General features: G+C 49.8%; 1 protein-coding gene across 1 annotated transcript; it reads left to right on the top strand.

The window, feature by feature from the left end:
• Window positions 1-6,031: 6,031 nt before the first annotated feature.
• Window positions 6,032-9,526, top strand: ADRA2A (adrenoceptor alpha 2A). Its single transcript, XM_027692226.1, has one exon. The coding sequence runs from the start codon at window positions 6,232-6,234 to the stop codon at window positions 7,564-7,566; it is 1,335 nt and encodes a 444-aa protein (XP_027548027.1). The 5' UTR covers window positions 6,032-6,231; the 3' UTR covers window positions 7,567-9,526.
• The last annotated feature ends 10,770 nt before the right edge of the window (window positions 9,527-20,296 follow it).

The following is a 20,296-nucleotide window of genomic DNA, read 5'->3' as shown; positions in this document are numbered from 1 at the left end:
GCAATGAGCAGGGATATCTTCAACTAGATCAAGTTCCTCAGTGTCCCATCCAACCTGCCCATGAACACTTTCAGGGATGGGGCATCTGCCACCTCTCTGGGCAACCTGTTCCAGTGCAGGCTTGGACAGCTATTCCCTTTGCTGCTGGCTGGAGCAGTGACCTGCCAGCCCTGGATCCAGGAGCGTGGCAGTGCTTCTGGCTTGGTTATTGCTCAGTAGGGCATTGCTGCTGAGGGAGCCTTTGTGCTGGAGTGGATCAGGGAGTGCCCACAGGTTGTGTGAGGGCAGCCTCTGAGAGGTAGCAGGGCCAGAGGTTGGGGAGTATCACCTTCCCTTGCTCTAGCCAGGGCTCGAAGGATTTGGCTGCGTTTTCACTGTGTTTTGGCTATATGGTCCTATATGTATGGGAAAGCCCATCACAGTCTGGTCAAGGGTTTTATGAGGAGCAATGAGTCAGTTCCCTGAGCGAGGGAGTGATAGTGACTGGTGTGGTTTGGTTTATTTTCTACTGTTTCCACTGTTACTGGCTAATTTCAGTGGGATCCATCTTGTGAGCTGGCATGATGGGAAACCTGGAGAGGGGAACAGAGATGCTCCCCAGCACTGAGGGATGGCCCCCTGGTGTTTACTTCTGGCCACATTGCAGGATGAAGCAAGGAGGGAGGATTCCCAGACAGGGAACTGAATACAGAAAGCAGCACTGCATAAAAACAGAGTCACGTGTGCTTGGCACAGAGGAACATGTGTGTATATGTACTTGTGGGTGCTACAGAGAGAAAATGCACATTTCTCTCTCGTTTCTCTCTCTTCTCCCCTAGGCATTGAAGTGCCTGAGGGGCACAAGGCCAGTAACATGCAGGCAACCAGTGAGGTTTCTTGTGCATTGCTCCTCCAGCAGTGCCAAAACAAGCCTTTTATGTTGCAGAGGCCACTGTGACACTGGGCAGAAGCAAAAAAGTGAAAATACTGAATAAATAAACCAGAAGCTTGTGTGAGCACTGTCCCTGTGTCTCAGCCTCACCCCCAACTCTGCCATGCTATAGTCTGTAGCGTGGAAATGTTCCTCTTGGCTGTTGGTTTAGGGCTGTGCAGTCAAATCTGGTAGTTGAAATCCTGCTGAACAGGGCAGGCAACCTGAAAGGCAGAGGAAAGGCAAGCAGAGCTTTCAAGTTGTTTGCAAAAAAAAACCCCTGAGGAGCAGGTGGTCACAAAGGATCCATCTTGTGCTGGTTTGAGCCAGCTGTCTGCAGATGGGGGTAGTGAAGAACTGCCACCGCAGGTAATATTCAGTGTGTCTCCTTTCTTTCCCCTCTGAACATCTGATACTGTGCAGTGTCACTGCTTGCAAGGGGATTAGGTGCTAGTATAGACCACTGCCACAGCTCTCCATTTCCTACTGGTTTATTCAAATAACTAGGAAAAGTACATCCAGCAGCTGAGTCTAGACAAACTGTTGAAAAACATGGCTCCGCAGGAGCCATTGCTGTGAGATCTATGAAAAGAGCAAAACCCAGACTCTCACATGCAGCAGGGGATGGGGAAAGAAAGGGCTGTGGGTCTGAATGTGTGTGTAGAAGGGAAAGGGCCTGGGGTCCCAAAGCAGCTGGAGGGGTGGCCACAACAGCCAATTTTTAAATTAATTTTAAAAATAGAAGGAAAATAGGAATCACACCACTTGAGACACCCACCTGGGGTGGTGTGCTTGCTGTATTATTTTGCAGTGGCACTATTATATACCCAGCAAATCCAGGTTAGCCTGCAGAACGTCTGTACCTCTTTCCTGATGGCTCCTATAGTGTTTTTCCTCCTGGGGTTAACGCAGTAAAGGGGAAAAGCATTTTTTTGTGTGACTTGGATGCACCTCTGCCAGCTTGTTCTGGGCCTGTGGGAAAATTGACCAACTTGAAGCTGCTGTGAAGGGGCTACTCAATCATTAGTGCACAGGGTGTCACAAGCCATGGGATTTCAGTGCCTTACTCCAAGGGTAGCTGAACAGTTAATAAAGCAGATCTTCCTATAAGACACCCTGCTTTGATATATTCAGATACACCCAGTAGCATGATCAAAATACACAGCTGCAACAAGGGCTTCCTGCCATGGATATGCAAATACTGAGATTAGTGCAACTCACAGACCTCCTTGTACAAAGCAAACTGTGACTGCTGTTTACCTCCTGACACAGAGCACCCACAGCTCCAAGGCTTCCCTCTTCGATGGCTTTTGTCAAGTTGGCACAGAGCTGCTCCTGAAAGCTTCTGCTGAGCAATAATTTCTGCACCTTGTTCCAGTGGTTGCCTCTTTCATGTGGTCCCCCCAGGAGTTTGTGCTGCCATGGCTTGAGATAGTTTTAGGTTTGTCTAGCTTCTTCAGGCCTGAACCAGACTGTCTAAAAAAGCAAGCCTCAGTCCTTCAGCAGTTTTTGTTACTTTTTTCCCTGCCAGAATCTCACTGCTCTTCTGGAAACAAACAATTCCTGGGGCTGCTTGTTCAAAACACACATTTTGCAGCCTTATTACCATAGCAATTCTTTCCAGAGATTATTTCTCCATATGTGATTGGCTTCATGCTGTGAGCAGCTCCGAGACTGCACGAACGGTTCACAGCTTCTTCTCCCCAAGAGGCAGCAGGGGAGTGTGGTCCTGGCTCCCCCTGCACCAAAGGAGACGGTGCTGGAAGCGATGCAGGAGTTGATGGGCGGAAGAGATGTATAAACACGGAAGCAGCGTGCCTAATTAATGACCTGAAACCAGCCAGAAAGGTCAGTTTGTTTGCGGGGGACGCGCCCGAGGGACACGTGCTGAATGCGAACTTCGCCGCCGCGCCTCGGAAAGGGCATTGCTGCCCTCCCGGGATGGCAGCTGACGGAGGGGGAGCCATCAGAGGAGGATCGATAGCCGCCAGCCTCACTCATTGGTGCGCACCCAGGCTATCCCCCCGTTGTCTGGCGAGCCTGGTTCCTCGTGGGGCTCTGCTGAGAAGCCAGGCTGCTTTCCGGGGAAAGGGCAGGCTCCTGCAGCTCTTCATTGTGCGATGCTGCCAGAGAACAGGCTGTTTTCTGGGCTGTCTTGTCAGACACTTGTTGACTAAGTTTGAATTGCAGAGTCCTAACAGCTCATATCAATGCTGTCAGCAGCACGCATTCCAAAAATTGAGCATCCGGATGCCAACATCAGGGAATTGATATAAAAATGTTATTTACTAGCTGGTTTTTTGCCCCATGAAGCTTTTCTCTACAGTCTTCCGGGGGCTAAAAATTCAAGTTTCTTGCCTAATCCCAGGGCTCTGGGAGTTGAATGGGAGCCTTTATGAATATTCCAAATTATCATCAGGAATGGTATAGACTTGTAAAGATGACTGTCTAGTAGGTCAAGGTGTGCCACGGGTTGTTGATTGAGATCTTCAGGGTCCTTGCCAGCCCTGGCAGTTTCTGACCACCTTTCATCTCAAGAATTGTGCAGAGCCATGTGGTAACCTGCAGAGAAAATCAAGGGGAGAGTTGGCATTACTGAGTCACTTTGCAGACAGCGCTGAGCACTTCTGGTGTCAATAAAATCACAGAGATGTCACACGCACAACAATGGTGGCCGTGCGAGGAAAGTGCCTTTGATGAAGCAGGTTTTCTCTCTGAGATGAATACAATGCCATCCCAGCTGTTCCCCACTTGCAGAGAGCTCTCTTTCTAGCAGTGTTTCTGGAACAAACCTTTTTTCTTCTTTTGGCCTCATGTGTTCCCCTTGCACTCTTTGTCCCAACAAAGAGAATTGATCAAAGCTCTGCTTTTGCAATGTGGTGGCTTAGGAGCAATGTTATTAGCTGGGTTTAGCTTCAGGCAGACTGAAGGTGTCTAGCTACAAAAAGGGACAGAAAATCAAGGCAGCTGGTCATGTTTTGTCATTTAAATCATCCTGTGTTGGGGATTGCAAGAGGCATGAGGGGAAGGCAGGATGTTTCCAGAAAGGCACCAGCCCAGGTCTGGAACAAAGTATCTCAGACAGTGCCTGGTGGCCTTAGTGCAGGTGTTACAGCTGAGCTCAAACTGATCACAGAAGGAGTTATCCATGCAGGTGGGACATGGCCTGCAACCCTCCCCTCTCTGAGTCCTTCCACCAAGCAGTGACCAAGAAGGCTTCTGCCAGGGGCGATACAGATCCCACATCTGAGGGACGGGAAGACCCTCTGCTGGGCAGAACAACACTGTCCTCCTGCAGACCACACCAGTCCCCTGCGGCCAGCAGAAGGCAGGAGTTGTTCACAAAGTCCATCATCTCCTCGACCTCCCACCTGGCCTTGCCATAGACTTAGGTGAGTCCCTTCATCCTTGCAGTGAAGTCTGTGGTTATACATTGCATTTACTCTCAGATAGAGAAGTTTTGTGTGGGCATATCAGTTGTCTTGGATAATTTATAGATTACAAGTCACTCTCTGCAGACTGCCCTTTTCCCAGGCACACCAGTGTAGTGGGTACTGCACTCCTTTGCTCAGACAGTGGGATTCCCCCTCATTTTCCCAGCTGTGTGCTAGCTCCAGAGACTGTGCTCTCTGGCTCCCAGACTCTGTCTCTCCCATTCCTGCTCCCTCTCTTGGGCGTAATCGCTCCTAGGCCTGGCTTATAACATGGTGTGTGGCACAGGGACAAAGATGACAGGGCTTCCTCCATCTCGCAGAGGAAATACGTTCATTGGCTGGGTCATTCGGCACGGTGATTAATTGAGAGCAGCCTGGATCTGGAGCACCAAGTGAGCATCATTAGAGTGTGCGAGTGAGAGGACCGGGGCTGGAGTCCGGGTGAGTGATCTGTACAGGCTGAGAGCTGGCAGCGTCGGGGCTGGGCGGGATACCCGGAGCGTCACTATTGCTCCTGTGCTGTTACAAAGCTCCCATGTTGCTGTTGCAGCCATGCAGGTGCATGATGCCAACCCCGGACTGTCGGCGAGCATCTGGGGAGGCTTTCCAGGTGTGAGGCACCCTGTGGGAGAGCTGCCTGCTTCCCTTGAGGAGAGAAAAGGGGAAGGGAACGCGGGGGGAGGGTGTCCAGGAGCGAGTGTGCTGAGCCCGTGCTGTGGCACGGGGGCCGCCGTGGGTGCCCGTGCAGCCGGGTCTGAGCTGGGCTGGGGCTGATCTGGCAGTGGGGGCTGCCCCCATCCCCTGCTGCTCTGCCGCCCTGTGCTTCCCTAGTGGGAAGCGTGTCCCTGCCGTCGGGGCGGGACGCTGCGCTGCGGGCCGGCGGGTGCAGTGAGGCGCCGTGGCCACCAGGTGCCACTGCCCCGCCGTGCTGCCCGGGGCCGCCGCCGCCCGTCCCGCGGGGTCCCTCCGTCCCAGCGGGGTCTCTCCATCCCAGCGGGGTCCTCAGGTCAGCCCCGCCTGGCTGACACGCGGGGCCGTGGGGAAGCGCTGCCCTCCGGGCTTACAGCGAGCACGGCCGCACACCCGGCACCCCGAGCGGAGCCCGTCGCTGCCCCCCCGCGGCACACGGGACGGCAGCTTTCATCCCCTCGCAGCCCGGCTCGGGGCACCCCCGGCTCGCCCGCGGTGGCTGCGCAGCCGCCCGCACGTTGGTCGCCTCCAGCCGCTCCCCGCACGCCCATCCCGGCGGACAGCGGGAGCCGCTCCTCTCCCCGGGCGGGGCGGGGAGCCGGGCTGGGCGACACCGTGGGACGGGGACCGCGGGGTGCGTGTGTGCGCGCTGAGGTGCCGAGGGGCGAGCGGGGGTGCGAATGCAGGCGGGGCCGCTTGGAGAGCGGGTGCGGTGTGTGCGCGGAGCGGGCGGGCGTGAGAGCCGAGCGAGGGGAGTGTGCGGGGGGCGGTGGGCGCGAGTGTCCGTGTCGGGGCGCGGGTGCGCGGTGTGCGAATCTGTGTGTGTGTGTGAGAGAGAGTGTGGGTTTTTCTGTGCGTGTGCGCGCACCGGGGGCAGCTCCCCACGTGGGGCTGACGCGGCAGCCCCGGCCCGATCCGGGGCTATAAAGCGGCTCGGCGGCGAGCGAGGCAGAGCAGCCGCGGCGGCTGCAGTCCCAGCCCCGGCCCCGCTCCGCCCCGCCGCGCTCGGAGGGTCCCGGCGGCAGCGCCCAGCATGCACGGTGGGCGCCCGCAGCCCCCCGGCCCCTGGCGCGCCGCTCCGCCCCGGCCGGCGGCACAGTAGGACGCGGAGAGTCGGGCTTGGAGCTGGGCTTGGAGCCGGGCGCGGCGCGGGTGGAGCCGGGGCGAAGGGCGGGGGTGTCCGCGCAGCCGGCGTTGATGTTTAACCTGGAGCGCCCGTTCACGGAGAGGGGCCACTTCTTCTCCTCCATGGAGTACCAGCGACAGCTGGAGGAGGAGGAGGGCTACCCGCCTCCTGGCAGCAACGGGACTTTCAACGACAGCGGGGCCGGGCCGGGCTGGGGCACGCCGTACCCTCTGCACACCACCATCACCCTCATCAGCTTGGCCGGCTTGCTCATGCTCTTCACTGTCTTCGGCAACGTCCTGGTCATTATTGCCGTCTTCACCAGCCGGGCGCTCAAAGCCCCCCAGAACCTCTTCCTGGTTTCCTTAGCCTCAGCTGACATCCTGGTGGCCACACTGGTCATCCCGTTCTCACTGGCAAATGAGGTGATGGGGTACTGGTACTTCGGTAAAGTCTGGTGTGAGATCTACCTGGCCTTGGATGTGCTGTTTTGCACCTCCTCCATCGTTCACCTGTGTGCCATCAGCCTGGACCGTTACTGGTCCATCACACAAGCCATCGAGTACAACCTCAAGCGCACCCCACGCCGCATCAAGTGCATCATCTTCATTGTCTGGGTCATCTCGGCTGTCATCTCCTTCCCACCACTCATCTCCATCGAGAAGAAGAGCGGGCAGCAGGCTGACCAGGGGGTGGCAGAGTGCAAGATCAATGATGAGAAGTGGTACATCATCTCTTCTAGCATTGGCTCCTTCTTTGCCCCCTGCCTCATCATGATCCTGGTCTACATGCGCATCTACCAGATAGCCAAGAGGCGAACCAGGGTACCACCGAACAAGCGAGCAGAGCGCCCTGAGAAGAAGCAGAATGGCTTGACTGACAAGGAGGACCTGCCAGCCACAGCGCAGCTCAACGGGGAGAAGGCGGCAGGAGGCAGCGGCGGGCAGGAGGGAGAGGTCAATGGCATAGACATGGAGGAGACCTCTTCCTCCGAGCACCAGGAGAACAACCAGTGTAAGAAGTCAGAGAGACCGTCGAGAGGAAAGACCAAGACTAAACTGAGCCAAATTAAGCCTGGGGACAGTTTGCCCAGGAAGACGGAGGAGGAGAGGAACACCAAAGGATCCCGGTGGAGGGGCAGGCAGAACCGGGAGAAGCGCTTCACCTTTGTGCTCGCAGTGGTGATTGGGGTCTTTGTCATCTGCTGGTTCCCCTTCTTCTTCACCTACACACTGACGGCCGTCTGTGAGAGCTGCTCCGTGCCCGACACCCTCTTCAAGTTCTTCTTCTGGTTCGGTTACTGCAATAGCTCCTTGAACCCTGTCATCTATACCATTTTCAACCATGACTTCAGGCGGGCCTTCAAAAGGATCCTCTGCAGGATAGAGAGGAAAAGGATTGTTTGAAGGAGCGTTTGCTGTGGGCAGGACTAACCAAAACTTTGTAGGAGAGTAAAGCATGTCTCTCTCAGGCTGTGCTTGCATGGGATGGTTTCCTTTAGCTTGTGAGCAGGAAGCCTTTAAAACCCGAGAGGAACCTATGGAAGTGCTGGGAAGCAGCAGTGAGGAGCAGCAGGCAAGTGGAGGTCCGAGCTGTGGCATTTGGCTTTCCAGGGGAGGATGGCCTTTGACTTGCTTGGTTTATTTTGTTAGTTTTTTTTTTAATTTTTGCCAGAATCTCTCAGTGGATATTTTCATGACTGCTCAGTTTGACTCTTTAAAGACAAACAGCGTGCAGCTCTGTGAGATAAACAGCAAAAAGGGAGTATGCCACACCAGAGGTGATGGCTTTCTTATTTTGTTGTATCTTTTTTTTCCCTGTTGTATATGTATGAATTTTGACCCCCTTGTAAAATACAGTATTGTATTCTTGAATTTGAATGTCTTAATTTTTGTAAGGCAAGCAGCTTTGAAACTGTGAATGCTTTAATTTTTGACACCTTCAAAGTCTCTCTCTTCCCACCCCCTGAAAAACCCTTCTCTCAAAACCACTGAACAACTAGAGCCATCCCCTACCTGACAGTTTGATAATATTACCAAAATTTTCAATGTGATTTTTTTTATTTTGGCTATAAAGCTTAGGATCACAGACCTCACCAGACTGGCTATTTTTGTCGTTATGTTTTTATATCATACCTGTTTTTGTTTGATTGCTGTGTTGCCTGTGATACAATACAGCTGAGATGGCAACTGCTGTCTCGTTACTCATTAAAGCAGACCCTGATGGAGCGGTGCCTTTGCTGTGCAGGCAGGGATGTCCCAGGCAACCGAGACTATCTCCCCTGCAACATGAGGCTTGGGACCCAGCCAAGCTCCCCACGAGTTAATCTTGTTTGATATTATACCAGTCTGCAGCACCGAAATGTGTTCGATGCTCACTCGCTTCCTCCACCTCAACTGTAAATAGATAACATTTCAAAGCAAATAACAGGGCTCTGCATATCAAGTTATCTCATCTGTGTTGATTTGTGGTAGTTTAACTCCTGTGGGATTTCCTACAGAGAGGAGGGGGTTTGTGCACAGTGGCCGTTCCGCCTTTCTCAGTTAGAGGGGGAAAAGTTCAGTTTTTAACCTGCCAGTCTCATTTTTCTAGGACATATTAAAGCATCCCTCTTTCATTCTTATACAGGGCAAAACTCTGAAGTGGGAAACCTAACTGACATTTTTTCCAGTATTTTATAGTGTAATTAAGCTTTTTTTTTTAAAATATATGTGTAAATATTGTGAGATTGCAGCAGGAGAGAGAGTTAATACTGCTTTTACACTCTTTCCTGAAATGGCTTTCAGCTTTTTCTGCTAAAAAACCCCGAACAACAACAAAAACCCCAAACCAAAAACAAAACAAAAGTGGACAGAACAAATCTAACATCCTTGTGCCATGAATAAATTTCTGGAGAACATTTATAGGAAAAACTTTTTATTTCTAAAAATAAATGAGTCTGCAAGTCTTTTAATGTTATGAAAACAGCTTTATCAAATACTGACAAGTCATAGAAATTGTTTGGAGAAAGCAAAGTTTGTGTAAGTTTCATGTATAAGATGAATTTGCCTTCTCTGGAGTCGTATGGAAGAGACTTTAAAAATACCTTTTTACTTTTGAGAAGTGTTCTGTTGATTTTGCTCTCTCTTTTGACTTTGTAATTAACTCCAAGGGTCCTCAGATGCATCTTGGGACCTTGAAAGCAATGTTTACATTCACTTGCATTTTCAGAACTGAATCCTCAAGAGGTGAGGAAAGCAAATAAACTGTGCTTTAATGTAAAAAAAAAACAAACCCAACCAAACCACAAGCAGAAGTTGATATAATGGATGATTATTTTTATTAAATAAAAGAGCGTTTACAGATCAAGTGTGAAAACCCTCTGAACAATCTGTTAGCTGCTTTATTTTATTTTATTTTTTTGTATTGTATTTTCTGAACTGCTCACTGTTCCTCCAGCAGCCTTGGTCTTGACATTTTTTGAAGGACAGGGGGGAAAAGTGCTTTGTGTTTTCTGAAAGGCATTGTTAGCCCAGGTAGGGAACAAAGGCTCCGTTCATTGTGCAGTGGCATAATAACAAATGAGCCCTTAATATTTCTTCGGTATTTCCACTCCTCCTTTGTGCCACAGTGAGAGCATTCACGTGTTTCTTAAAGAAAAGAGCTCAGGGTTTGAGGGTGTGTTTTGCTTCCTGGAAATGCAGCCTGGCACTACTGCTGGGGACGCCTGGCTGGCACAGTGTTTACAGCTCTTGAGTTGTGAAGGTTTTTAATAATTAGGTTGCAGATGGGATTAGAAATGATTAGGCTGGAAGGAAACATTTCTTGATGTATGCAGGAGTGTCTATCTGAGTGGGGCTTTGTTTCCAGCCTGCAAGAGCCAGCCAGCCAGGCTCTCTTGCCCTTACACCAGGGCTGCCAAGACCCTCCTTGCAGCAGGTGATGAGGGATTGTTCTCTCAGCAAACGTGGAACTGCTTCTCTGAGGCTACCTGCCTCCCTGAGGATGCCAAGGTCTGCTCACCATCAGCTTCAGCTTTACCACAAGTGCCAGGTAACTCCAAAGGTGGGGAACACTGAAGGTGTCAATCCTGTGAATGCTTTAGTGTGTGCTTTGTTTTGCCTAGCAGCACATGTAACTGTCTGGGAGCTCTGGCACCTGCTCTTCCCACTGTTGGGTTACTTGGAGTCACCCTGTTTCCCTGGCATGCTTCTTATTTGGTGAGGAAATGAGTGACCAGGGCCCCATGCTGGAGCTGCTGCTCTCATGGCCCCACTCTGCCAGTGCCACTGGAGTTGCATTTGGAGGTGCTCAGCAGTCTGGGAGGGGTCCAGGGCTGGCAGGAGGCATGACTGCTGGGATTAGGGCACCTAATGGTGGCCCAGAGATGAACATCTTGCTCATCTGATGGTGGCCTTTGCAGGCCAGGGGAGCTTGATTCGGGTAGAGTGTCCTCCTTCCTCTCTCTGGCCATGGCTGACCCTTTGGCCTTGGAGGGTGTTACAAAGCAGACCCTGTGGGAGACACTGGGTCAGTACCTGGGACAGGAGGTGATCCAGCAGCCATTTATTACACTTGCCCCATCCCTCTTTCTATCTGATGTCTCTGCAGCCAAATCTCTAGTACAGACAACAGAGTACTTTGTTGGGTTTGGGGCTGGGAGATTGGGGCTTTGCTGGGGTTTACACAGCTGAAATGTCTAACTGCTCCTGATTTTCCATCAAAAGGAAGAGTAAGGTGCAAACTCCTGAAATAATGCCTCCAGAGCTGTAGTCCTCCCACAGCCTCGTGGCCTCGTGGTTCAGCCCAGTCAAATGAAATTCTCACTGGGCTCTTTTGTGCGGGGTAGTGGCTCCCTGCATCTGACAGGGCAGAACTGCCTGCCTGTCCTTGTGACTAATGTCTGAACTTCCCATCTCCTACTGCCTTTGCCTGACTAAGGCTTCTGTTTCATTTCCCTTAAGCTGCTGGTCATTTTGGTTTTGGCTGTGTCCTGGACCCTCTACACCTGCTGGGGATGGGCACATCCAAGTCTCAGTGGCCCTCAGGCACTGTGGGCTTGTGGTGGAAGTGCTGGGGTGAAACCACTGTCACTTTCCCTTTGGTAGGTGAGGTCCAGTCCTGCTGCTGCTGAGCCAGAGATCATGTTGTTGTGGGCTTCTCTGGGATGCTCCCTTTGGCTCTACCATATCTGTGTCCAGCTCTGCTCACCCCCATGCCTGCCCTGTCTCGCTGTGGGGCTGAGCCCTATCACCCTTGCCAGGTCCAGGTGTTTAGTTCTTCCCCTTTCCTCTCCTGACTCCCTCCCACGCAGGAGAAAGTTGCATTATTGCTCCCAGCTCATTCCCTCACAAATGACACATTAAAGGATGTAATGAACTTTGATTGTTTTTTATAACCTTTTATTTTGGGGCTGAAAGGTTAATGGTGTGAGGGTGGGGAGGGGCACCTGCCTCCCCCACTGGGTGAAGCCATCCAGGCTGGCACAGCAAACAGCGGGCAGAGATGTCACTGCCAGCTTTACCCTGCGGAGCGTTTCTCCACCACTCTCCTGCATTCCACCCCTTGTTTGGGGACCCCAGAGGAGAACGCAAAGGCGCCAGACAAAGGACATGCAGGAGGAGTTCGGTGTGAGTTGGTATGTGGGGCAAGTGTCCTAAAACATCCCCAGGGGTGAGCTGCAAGAGCAGGAGGGTTGCTCTTGCAGAGACCCGTGGCTGCCTGCCCAGGGCTTGTCCCTGACCCCCTGAGCCTACTGATATATGCATTTGTTTCTGTGGGGTTTTGGTTCTTGTTCTCTGGGGAGCAAGGAGCTGGTCACATAGAGGAGCCTCTCCAAAATATTCCAGCAAGGGAGTGACTTGGACTGAATCATTCTGCTTCCACAAAATGAGTTTCCCAGACCTGGAGGAGCCTCTGCGGGTTTCAGTCCATGTCCATCAGCCTTCCTGTGCTGTAAGTCCCACCCTGCATCCGCTTCCCCAGGGTTTGCTTCCCTCTGGGTTGGGTGGCTGGCCCCGCTGCCCGTGTGGCTTTTATCAGTGGAAGCTCTTTGTCTTATTTCTTAACATTCCCTGTTCTTTCACCACTGGAAAAGTTCAAAGTCTGTCAAGATTACTCCTTTATCACAGCCAGTGCCCTGGCAGACAGCTCCACTTGGAGCTCTCACCACCTCTATCATGAACCAACCACTCTTTGCAGCTGGTTTGTAGGAACATCTCTGTGACTTGTGAAATGCTTATAGCTGTGGCTGCTGTGCCTTATCCCAAGCTGTAGAAATGAAGAGAAAGCAGGGTTAGTGTCAGCCCACCCCGTGCATTAGCCACTAGTACTCACTCAGCTCACAAATGCTCCAGGACCAGATTCCAACTGCTCTGTGAACAGAAAGGGTTTTGGTCTGAGCCCTGGGAAGTCCAGGTGAAATTCCAGTTGGGGGTCACGCTGCAGTAATGCTGCACAAGGCCACAGCACACTCCCAAATATTATCAAGGCTGAGCAGAGGGGGTAGTGAACAGGGCTGTGGGGGGGCATCAAAAAATACATCTTTGGGTCAGACCATGGCTGGTCCCTGGAGGGAGGTTTGATGCAAGCGGAGGAGGAGAAGGAGACCTGCTGTTGTGGGACAGGGGATGTTGGGAGGTCTTGGAGATGCTGATGCTTGAGCTGGTCATTCAACACCCTTCCTTCTTGGGGGACCTTCTTGGCCATTTAAGTTATCCCCTAGGAGAACTCATTTCCCAAGGAGGACCACCAGTGTTTGAGGACAACATCTCATATACAGGTGTATAGGAATGCTAGATGGGTCTCAGCACCCAAATCCAACAGAGACACATGAGAACTAACCATAACAGGGAGCAGGAAGGCATCTCCCTCGCTTGAGCATAGGTGTCATCAGCAAAGGTGTAAACTTGCTGGCTTAAACTGGCTTAAAACTGCTTAAACTGGCTCTAGGTTAGTGTTAGCATGATTGTCAACTCTATATTGACTGAGTTAGGAGAGAGCATCCGTGCTGGCTTGTATCTGAGGTCCTGCTCTCCTTCTGTGGCTCTGAGAGTGGCCTGTAGCAGATTTTAGGGAATAGTGAAGAGCAAGAGAACCCTTCCCAGGAGGTTTGGGGGTCATTAGGCACTCTGGGATTTCCTGGGGCCAGCGGTGCCTTTTGCACTAATGGAGAAATTCCACTGACATGTGTTTCCTGTCAGCCATGCTCTGCAGCGGGAGGTCTGGATGGCTTTCAAAAACATGCTTGAGTCAGAACCAGCAACTGGGTCTGTGTGAGAGTAATGGGGTGAATAGGTTTTGTCAGGAGGTGAGATGAGCTGATCTGAGCATCTCTGCTTTCCTGCATGCAGTGCCTGCAGCGTTTGGCCCATATTGGTTTGGGCACAGCCCAAGGCATTGCACTTGGAGGAGCAGCCTTGAGGTCCTGCAGAGCTGTGTGACCTGCTGCAGGGTTCACTCTCAGACATGAGAAACATTTATTTTAAATCAGCTGCTACATGGAGGAATTGATTGCTCCTTTGCTGATTGAAACAGTTGTGTTTTGCTGGACCATGACTTTATGACCTTTTTCCTGTTTGTTTTTCAATTGGTCTCCACAGAAATAAGAAAAAAAGAATGAGCTTCTCACTACTGGACATCTCTGATAAAATAATTCCTGCTGAAGGCTTCTTTGTCCTCATCTGCGCATGTGGAGTTGCTGCAAAGCTTTCATCTGCAGATTGAAAACCTTAAGGTGTTACTGAAAGATTCCCTGAGCAAAAAAGAAATGTATAGATAAATATTTAAGACACTGCATCCAACCTTTTGCTTTTCTGAATCGACTGAACTTTTCAAAAGACTGAAATCCTGGATTTTTATTACCAGGAAAACTTTGCCACCAGGAAAATTTGGACAAACTATTCCTCCTGCAGACCAAACCCTGCAGGGCTGGGTCTTGTGTGTGGCAGACCTGGCAGCTTGGCTGCTGGGAGGATGATTTCTACCCTGCTGGAGCCTCCCCTTTCCCAGCAATTATTCCTGCAGTCACGATCCCTGGGGGCAATCTAGTGATAAGTCCTCTCTGTGTAAAGCTGAGTTTGTTCTTGGTTTCGCGATGCAGATATTTGACTTGAAATGGCTCTTTGAATAAGGTTTGCCAGAATGAGCTTCCTGTTAAGTTAGGCATGGCTGAGCCTGGTGCTGTGAAGCCTTTCTGTGTCACAAACACAGCCCTCCACGTTCTTCCTCTCTGCTGTGCTGTCACCCAGACAGAGCACACTTCTACAGGGGGCTACAGGTGCATCATACAATGATCACTTTTCCCCAGGAGGTACTCAAAATACAGAGCAGTGACATGACTTCAGTCAACCAAGTGAGAGTGGAGTCTCCCCGTTTCTCTTGGTTATGGGCTTGACCTGTAACCTAAGCACAACCTAAAGATTTAAACTTCAGAGATGTTATTTGAAAATAATCCTACATTTGTTACTTCCAAAACATCTCAAGGCTTTAAACCAGCCTCAAAATTAAGTGGGGCCAGAAGAGTTAAACCAGCCAGTTTAAATAGAATCACTTGACTTGCTTACTTTGAAAGATTTACCATTGTAGGGCCTTTGGCGTTGCTGTCTCAGGATAATGAAGGTACATCCGATACATTTTGAACAGCAGTATAATTGCTTTCATCGACACCAGTCAGCATTTGGGTGAGATGGCTCTGAAATGGTGCAGCTGGGAGGAAAAGAAAAGCTAAGTGCTGCTCTGCTGAGTTGGGCACGCACTGAGGAGAGCAAGGTAAGCAGTCCTGGATGCAAGGCAATCTTTCATGACTGTTGGCTCTACAGAGCCTAATTAGAGAATGTGTTCTGGCTGGTGTGAGTGGGGTTTGGTCCAAATAGGGTTTCCTGTAGTAAAATAAGATGGTTGTAGCAACAGATGCAATGGTGGCAACCACCTTTAAAGCCCAATGTTATTGGCTTAAATCCTTTGCATCGGAAATGATCTGCTCCTATTGTAGTTGTTGCTTATTGTTACCAGAAATATCTGTTCCTGGCCATTCTTCTGGGTGATGTGTAAGATGTGCAATTGTGTCAGGAGGGTGGTCAAGGCACTGGGAAATGATTCACGCTGTCCACATCCATCTGTGAGGGGCCTGGGTTTTATTTGTCCTAAGCCCAATAGCTTTTTTCATTGCCTTATCTTCATGGATTCTGACTGCTGAAGATGCAACCATATCTGGGAGTGGGAGAAGGGCACATACTTGTGGGGCTACAAATGAAGTCCATGGAAAATGAGACACAGTGAAACAGGGTGTGGAAACGGTTGGTGTAAACTGGATGATGCCACTGTACACCCAGCTGCAAAGAGATCCAGCCTGAAATGCTACATGAGGCAAACAATCCACCACAGCAATTCCAGTAACTGACAAAATAAAGATAGGACCCACCCCTCTCATTAATTGCCATATCACTTGGGATTGCATAGACCGACGTGTTCAAGTTATCAGATGTTTGGAGGAAGAGGTGAATTTTTAGCTGTTGTTTATTCAGATCAAGATTTAATTAATATTAAATAGATTAAATATTTGATGAAATAGACTGAAATTAAATATTTAGTTCCCTCTTCCCCCCAGATAGCAGCCCCAGTGGATGTTTATGTGGGCAGTAAAGCTAGAACATCTTCTGAATATCAGTGAGTGTTCAAAGACCAGAGTAACATGGAAGCATCATCTGTGGATAGGAATTAAATTTCTCTTGGATCTATGTCTTTGTCAGCCTGTGTGTGAACCTGGTCCTCCTTCCTCTGGGCTTATTCACTTACTATTATCCCACCTACTTGGACTTCAGATACCACTTCAATATCACCCCTGCTTTTCTGCCACATTCATCTTCAATGGGGAAAGAGGCTTTTGGGGAGGGGTTTTCTCCCATGCTTCTCATTTCTCAGGGCAGTGGGCAGCCAAAAACAAACTGGGCAGCAAACAGCAATGCTTCATACAAAATAATTACATCCTGCCTCCTGAAGAGGAAAACATGTAGAAAAATGGCATCTTATCTGAAGGAGGGCAGCTAATTCCCCACCAGTTGTGCAGGCTGGTGCTCCCGTGTACCCTCACCAGAGATGGAGTGGGACCACTGTTTCCAAGTCCTGCTGGCAGGTGAGTCTGGTTTGCTGAGATTCTATTGGGGCCTTAGAACCATTTAAATTGGGAAAGACCTGTAAGATCATCAAGTCCAACCATTAACCCAGCACTGCCAAGTCCACCACTAGACCATGTCCCTAAGTGCCACGACTTTTAAATACCTCCAGATAAACCAAAATATCTGGATTTTCATTATGAACTTCAAGTACAATCTTGCAAATTAGTCATGGGCCACTTGCTGCTGCCCTATCACTTATCGTGCTGGTCAGTTTGTGATGGTTGGACTCTTTATTGTCTGTTATTTTACTATTAAAATGAGCTTTACCTCCCCCTCTGTGGTCCCCTACAACTCTCCCTTGGATAGGGCTTGACTTGTTTTATACAGGGTTTATCACCTTTGGAAGGATTAAGTCCTTGCTTTCAGCCTTTGTCACCCAATTCTCCTGCCCAAGGCTCTCTATGTAGCTGTCAGAAATCAGCAGCTGGGCCCTGGCAGTAAATACTTAACTAGAAATAGTCTTGCTGTCCATATCCTCCTGCCAGTGAGTGGAGATTGAAAAAATGACCCTTGGTTTGGTCCAACCAAAGATTGCTTGGAGCTGCAGTCCCTGCCTGCCTTCCTGCTGGCAGGGTTTGATACAGTTCCCTATAGAAGAGAGAGGAATTATCGTATTTATAAACCAAATTCAGGTATCTGATCAATTTTACAGTGTCATGCTTTATCTATAATAGTTTGATGTTGCTTTATAACATAGAGTGACAAATAAATCCACTCTGTTCCTGCAGGACTAGATACAGTTTCATTTGTTAGCACAAGATTACTTACTTAGTCGAATTATTTAGAATTTTTTGTGGAAGTTAAGCATGTTTGATTCACAGGCAAGACCAGTTGTGGGCTCTCTCCAGCCACTTAGGGCATGAGGGGGATATATAGGTTTGTTTTCCCAAGGGCACCTTTGCCAGGTCTACTCTTTCTTTTGCCACACTTTTCTTCTTGGTGCCACATTCAGGGTCATTCCACCTCCACATAACTGACACTGGGTAGTACCATCACACATCAGACAGAAACGTTGCTGCTGTGAAGATCTTGCATGTCACAGCAAGTGGTCAACACATATGGGTGTTCAAAAGGGGACTGAGGAATAAAAATACTGGGATGTGCCAGTGAAAGTTGTGAAAGTTGTGTGAGCTCTTAAGAGGACTTTGAATGGCTGGGGCTGCTTCCTCAGCAGGAACAAATTGATGAAGCCCTGCTGAAGTCTTTCATCTTGAAGCCCAGCACTCATGCTAGACCACACTTTGCAGAAAGTGGGTTAGCAAAGATTTAGGGCTTATCTGCTGGTGCAAGACGATGAATTAGATTATTTCTCAAACTCTTTCTCAGCTGTAGTTTTGTGATCCTGCATGCGTGTAGAGGGAATTTTGATGACATAAACATAATTTACGTGCCCATGTCTCAAAAGCAGATCCTCAAAACTTAGTCCCAGTGCTGCTGAACCCCACGGCCATAACCTCTGCTCTCCTGGCACCTCTGCTTCTGGCTGGGCACAGATTACTGTCCTGGCTTCCATGCACGGGCTTTCTGCCACCTCTCTCAGTACAGGGAGGGTTTCAGAACAGCTTGCACTGTGTCTGGGGCACCTGGAGTCTTCTCTCTTGGCAGCGTGGTACTGTGGGCAACCCCAGTCACATATCCAGGGGGCTACTGACAGGAGATGATGGACACTGGAAGGGGTTGAGCTGGGGATACATTCCCTTAAGTTCCCAATTTTTTAGTGCTCGTGTTGGGCCCTTGTGCTGGCACTGGTGATATTTTAGCCAGTGTTTGCTTGGTTTTGGGGGCAGTAAACTTGTTTTAAAAGTATGTACAATATCCTAGCAGCAGTTTTCTAAATACAAGTATTGTCATTACCCAGCAATATGACCTGTATGTTTAGAGAAGACCTCCCATTAAGAGTGAGGGTAAATCCAGCACTCTCATTGTCAAACAGATCATTCTGGTCTGCTGGCATCTAGAATATTTCAGAAGCAGTAACAGAGTTGTGGCTTGTCCCTTTCACCACTGCCAGCATAGTGTGGGGATGAAGCCAGTGCAATCCATTCAGAGTGGTTAAGTGACTTGCTAGAGGTCGAGTGAAAAAAGTTGCGGTAGATTAATAAAAGATGGTTTTAAATAATGCGATGTGGGCCAGTTGATGAAGCTTAACAGGACCAGAAAGCTGATCTCATTCAGCTTGATGCGAGGCAGTGCCTGGCCAGCTTTTTGGCAGAGGGTAAGGCAGACCTAATCTCACTGTGGTTTTCAGGGACTACTTGGGGATGGGGAATTTGCTGCCTGGTCATTGCTGTGGTAGTTGTTCTCTGTGTCCTCTGGTGTCTTTAGCATCCCTTTTGGTTTCCTACCCTTGCCTCTGATCCCTGCCAGGAGGAACACAGCCTCTGTGCTGAAGAAGGACATCCCTGGTCTGGGTGGGCTCCTGAGGCCATATTGTCCATAACTGTCCAGGAAAGGTAGGTCTGTACCTTGCTGATGGAGGGAGCCTGGACTCAAGGCTCACAGAGGCCCATGATGATAGTCCTTGCTTGGGGTATTGCATCCCCAATGCTCACAGTCACATGCAGACACCTGGGGAAGGAGCCAAACCATGGGACTCCCTGCCTTACTCTGCTCTCCTGTTCCTTGGCTGTGGGTTGCCTGCAGCTCAGCACCAGTTCATCTGCAGACACCAGCACCCCATGCTTGCCTTGACTCAGGATGCTGCTGCAACACCTCATTAAGCTGAGGTCCTTTTTCCAGGAATATGCTGAAAAAACCCAAACAAACTTGTCTTTGTTTCTATGTCTCACCTCTGTGCTGCTGAGTTGCCTTGAGTTTCATTCCCGGCAGGCAGCAGAGCCCCCACACTCATCAGGGATGTCTTTTCTGTTGTCCTGCCAGGATTTCTCAGAGCTGTAATCGTAGCCAAGCAGAGAAAACCATTTCCAGAGCAGATTTCTGAGGGGTCCCACAGGAACACAGCCAGGCAGGCAGGTCAGCACCTGGCAAAGCCAGCCCTTGCTAGCGGCTCTCCTCTCTGTTTGATGGATTGCACCAGGCTCTTGATCTGCATTTTTAACTGCGAGGGACTGGTAAGGGCAGGATCCTCGCCGTGTGGGCAGGTCTTGGAAGCTGCCTTCTTGATGCATGGACGTCAGTGACACCACGCAAATGCTGAATGGACCTGCTGTCACCCATATATGGCCCTCGGATTGGGGCTTCCTCTACTGGAGAAGAGAATTAGGTAATAGCTGAGCTGATTGTATTTTTGCCTTGTGACACAGAGAAAGGCACACGCAATAGGAACCCAAAGAGAGTCTGATTAATGTGCTTCTAGAATCGGATTGTTTAATACAAACAGCTTGAGAGATATGACTAAAGTAGGAAAAGAAACTTGGAAAAGACCCCATTTGGGATAAAAGCAAAGAAGGCTATTTTTTGCAAATACCAGTATAGCTTCTTCTAAAAATAATATCTTGGATGTCTGTTTGAAAACGAGAACTAAATGCGATTCTGAACGGTCTAATGCAGCCTGTCATTTCAGAGGAGGAGGGATGGAGAACCTCTCATTGGAGGCAGGGGATGTGCTTGCAGGCTCTGAGACAGGGCAGAAACCAGGCTGTGCAGAATCTAAAGCTGTCAGCTTTGGAAGGAAACCTGGTTGCAGGCAAGCAGCATTTTCCCACAGGCTGCTGAATTGCAGGTACACATGTAGCTCTGTTGGCAGCCATTCTCAGTCATAGCTCTGAAAAGATTTTTGAGAATATGTAAGAGTTTCTAAGAATCAGGAGAATGGCATGTGGATGGCCATGGTTTCCCATAAGCAATGGTATTCACATACTCAGGAAAAGGAATTGCACACAGTTAACTTCTGGTGGGTTTTGTTTTCTTTTTTTTTTAAGCAGAAACAGGAATAACATCAGAGGATGGAGAAAAAGAGGGAATGGTCCTTACAAGAGAGGCCATATCAGAGTTGTCTTTCTGCTCAACTATTTTAGGCCCT

Source organism: Neopelma chrysocephalum, unplaced genomic scaffold, assembly GCF_003984885.1.
Source record: "Neopelma chrysocephalum unplaced genomic scaffold, ASM398488v2 Primary Assembly neopelma1_85, whole genome shotgun sequence".
NCBI lineage: Eukaryota > Metazoa > Chordata > Aves > Passeriformes > Pipridae > Neopelma > Neopelma chrysocephalum.
Note: the sequence above shows the minus strand (reverse complement) of the source record. Positions and strands in the feature narration are given on the sequence as shown.